General features: G+C 43.6%; 1 protein-coding gene across 1 annotated transcript; it reads left to right on the forward strand.

Moving 5' to 3' along the window:
- The first annotated feature begins 2621 nt into the window (after window positions 1-2621).
- Window positions 2622-3215, forward strand: LOC147962244 (uncharacterized). The gene has a single exon (XM_087534109.1). The coding sequence runs from the start codon at window positions 2622-2624 to the stop codon at window positions 3213-3215; it is 594 nt and encodes a 197-aa protein (XP_087390235.1).
- The last annotated feature ends 1074 nt before the right edge of the window (window positions 3216-4289 follow it).

Here is a 4289-nt window from a genome sequence, read left to right on the forward strand (position 1 = left end):
ACTTGGTGGATCCAAGGCCACAATTTCACTAATGAAATGAGGGTGTTGCAGTTAGGGGGTTATGATATAATTTTGGGCATGGACTGGTTGGATAAATGGGGAGTTATGCAATGCCAATGGGCTGAGAAATGGATCCAGTTTGATTACCAAGGAAAAGCTGTGAGACTACAAGGAGTTTTACCAGTAGAAAAAACTCAGTTGACTGAAATTCCAGTGGAACAAGTAGTTAAATGGGATAAGGGAAATGACATTATGGCAGTGGCTTTAATACAACCTGTTTGGGAGAAAAAGGCAGACAATGAAGTTGCTACACCAATCAAGGAAGTGTTACAGGAATTTTCTGATGTGTTTACTGATCCAAAAACACTGCCCCCTCACAAACACATAGATCATGTGATCAATTTGGTACTGGGAGCTGTTCCAGTTAACAGTAGACCTTACAGATATTCTCCACTTCAGAAGGAAGAAATTGAAAGACAAGTGGATGAAATGCTCAAAGCAGGTCTGATAACTCCAAGCTTAAGTCCTTTTGCATCACCAGTGCTATTAGTAAAGAAGAAAGATGGTTCATGGAGATTTTGTGTGGATTATAGGAAGCTGAATGCTCCTACAATTAAAAGCAGATTTCCCTTACCTGTTATAGATGAACTGTTAGATGAACTAGGAGGGGTCAAATGGTTTTCCAAGTTGGATTTAAGAGCTGGCTACCACCAGATCAGAATGTTACCTGAAGATGAGCATAAAACAACATTCAAAACTCACCATGGACAGTTCCAATTCAAAGTAGTTCCTTTTGGGTTGGCAACAGCACCGGGCACTTTTCAGTGTATGATGAATTTTCTGTTTCCTGGTAGAAAGGAAGGAAGGAAAAAAGTCCTGGTGTTTATGGATGACATACTGGTGTGTAGTTTCACATTAGAAGAGCATCTACAGGATCTGAGAGAAGTGTTAACTACACTCAGGGAAAATCACTTTTATGTGAAAGAGAGCAAATGTTCTTTTGGCCAGCTGTCTCTGGAATATTTGGGACATATTATCTCTGATAAAGGTGTAGCCACTGATCCCTCCAAAACTGCTCTAATGTTGAGTTGGCCAGTTCCCACCAATGTGACAGAATTAAGAGGATTCCTCGGTCTGACTGGATATTATAGGAAGTTTGTTCAGAACTATGGAATTTTGGCAAAACCCTTAACTCTGCTGCTGAAGAAACAAGCCTTCCAATGGACACCTGAAGCTCAAACAGCTTTTGAACAGTTAAAGCAAGCAATGGCTACTACTCCTGTCCTGGTTCTTCCCAATTTTGATAAACCCTTCTGTGTGGAAACAGATGCTTGTGACTCTGGTGTAGGAGCTGTTTTAACACAGGAAGGACACCCAGTTGCTTTTTACAGCAAGGCTCTTGGCATTAAAAACAAGCAACTGTCTATCTATGAAAAGGAGTTCCTAGCTATAATGATGGCAATAGATAAGTGAAGAACATATTTATCAAGAGGGACTTTTGTCACTAAAACAGACCACAAGAGTTTATGTCACCTGGGAGATCAAGTTCTGACTTCAGAGCTCCAGAGAAAAGCTATGACTAAACTGGTGGGTCTGCAATTCAGCATTCAGTACAAGAAAGGGGTTGAGAACACTGTTGCAGATGCCTTGTCCAGAGTTGCTATCTTTTTCCAATTCAGGCTGTGTCTACATCCAACCTGTCTGGATACAGGAAGTACTGAACTCCTACAATGTAGATGCTGAAGCTCAGGATATGCTGCAAAAGTTAGCTTTGGATCCTGTAGCTTGTCCAGGTTTTAAGCTGCATAAAGGCCTGTTGAAACATAATGATCAGATCTGGATAGGGGCAAATACTGGACTTAAAACCAGAATGATACAAGCTTTTCATTCTTCCCCTATGGGAGGTCACTCAGGAATTCTTCCAACCTATTTCAGAGTGAAACAACTGTTTCATTGGCAAGGTATGGAAGGAGACATTGAAAATTTTGTCAAGCAATGTGCAGTGTGTCAACAAGCCAAGCATGAGTTGTGTAAATCCCCTGGTATGTTGCAGCCCTTACCAATTCTTGAAGGGCCATGGCAGTCCATTAGTATGGATTTCATTGAGGGTTGACCTAAATCAGAAGGCTACAGCTCTATTTTAGTAGTAGTCGACAGGTTCACTAAAGTGAGCCACTTTATACCTCTCAAACACCCTTTCACTGTTGCGGGTGTTGCTAAAGCTTTCCTGAACAATGTGGTCAAATTACATGGATTGCCACTGTCCATCATATCTGACAGAGACAAGATATTTACCAGCTCATTCTGGAAGGAGTTGTTCAGAGTGTGGGGCACAGAGTTACAAATGAGCACTGCATATCACCCCCAGACTGATGGTCAGACGGAAAGAGTCAACCAGTGTTTGGAAATGTATTTGAGATGTGTTGTTCATGATTGTCCTGCGAAATGGAACAACTGGTTACCTCAAGCAGAATTCTGGTATAATTCAACCTTCCACTCATCACTTGGTTGTGCCCCTTACAAAGCTCTGTATGGACATGAACCAAACATTGGACAACTAGCTGGGTGTCATGCTTCTCTGAATGGGGAAGTGAATAACTGGCTATCTGCTCAGACTGAACATGAAGGAGCATTTGCACAGGGCACAAGTGAAGTACAAGCACTATGCCGACAGAAACAGATCACCTAGGGAATTTTCTGAAGGTGAACAGGTGTATCTGAGGCTGCAACCCTATGCTCAATCTTCAGTGGTGAACAGGCCCTGTTCTAAGTTAGCACTTAAATTTTTTGGACCGTTCAAGATCATTTCCAAAATTGGAGCTGCTGCCTACAAGCTGGAGTTACCTCAAGGAAGTCAGGTTCATCCAGTATTCCACGTATCCCAGCTCAAATCTCATGTACCAAATCACACACCAGTGTTCACAGTGCTGCCCAAACCGCTCGATTTATCAGTTCCAGGAGTTGTTCCAGAACAGATACTAGACAGACGTCTGGTAAAGAAAGGCAATGCAGCGCATTTGCAAGTGCAGATCAAGTGGACCTCGGTGCCGGATTCAGCGGCTACTTGGGAAGACTACGAGGTGATCAAGGCTCACTTTCCAGATGCACCAGCCTGGGGTCCAGCTGGTTCTCAAGGGGAGGGAAATGTCAGTATGGAGATACTGTCACTGGCGATCAAGCAAGGGGGAGGCCGTGTTCTGAAAGCGAAAGCGTAAGGCGTTGGCGGGCGATTTGAATAGGCAGGCTGTCAGGTGTGGGCTTGAGTGAGTGTAGCGGGCCTTGGGCCGTCTGTATGTCCGGCAGCGTATATAAGCTGACCGTGGGGTGTCGTGCGGGGTATGGTTGAAATGAATTTGAATTATTCTCCCCTCTGTTTCTCTCTGGTTGCGTCCGCATCTCTCTCTCTCTCTCTCTCGCGCTGATCCCCTTCTCTCTCCCGAACTTCACCGGCGACGAGCCCCTAAATCCGGCGGTCCTCCTCGGCCAACGGCAAGGGCGTTACACCCCTCTCTCTCAACCCTTTCATCTCCTCGCGAAGGACCAGCTAATCTCCAGACCTGGCCTTCAAACTCCTCTTTTCGCAGCTCCCTCCCTCCTAGCCAAGAAACCCTTGTTCTCATTTAATTTGTCCCTCCTAGCTTTGTGCTAATTAGCAAGCACTCGTGTCTCAGAATGTCATTCACTCTTTGTTAGGTTGAAAACACATGAGGATGATGATGCTCACACTAGTGAGTTCAGCCACCCAATTAGCTGCAGGTTGGGAATTTCTCTTCTGTGCCACAACACTTGAGAATTAATCTTCTTTCTTTTGCCATCACATTACATACCCTGCCTGCTGTAATGGATGGTCACTGCCAACACGCGCCGCGTTATCAACTGGAGTACTTGCAAACGATTACCAACTCTTTGATTCACAAAGTGACAGCTACCTATAATACTCTGTTTGATACCCACTAGTCTGCTAACAACACAAATAAGCTGCTTAATAGTGCTCTTTATTGGGCAATAATCCTATTACTTTTGACTGTGATGTCAGATCGGAGGATCCATAACATTTTCCAAGTTTGAAAGTTTTCACATGTACGTACATACATACGGACATAACAGTTACAAACGATCCGCCTGTCATAATTTATCTACATTCATAATTTTGAATTCATAACTTCAGAGGCTTAGTTTGGCCTTACATACCCTGATGATGGAAGTAGCACAATTGGCTATAATGTCAGATTGAAGAAGAATTCATAACAATGAAGCCATACTTCACCTAAACATTCGATTTTTCAGGA

This window comes from Triticum urartu, chromosome 7A, assembly GCF_056163025.1.
Source record: "Triticum urartu cultivar PI428250 chromosome 7A, HENAU_Tu73, whole genome shotgun sequence".
Taxonomy (NCBI): Eukaryota; Viridiplantae; Streptophyta; class Magnoliopsida; order Poales; family Poaceae; genus Triticum; species Triticum urartu.

Excerpts from the sequence above, each read along its gene's own strand:
- LOC147962244 (XM_087534109.1), top strand. The coding sequence starts at position 2,622 with ATGAAGGAGCATTTGCACAGGGCACAAGTGAAGTACAAGCACTATGCC.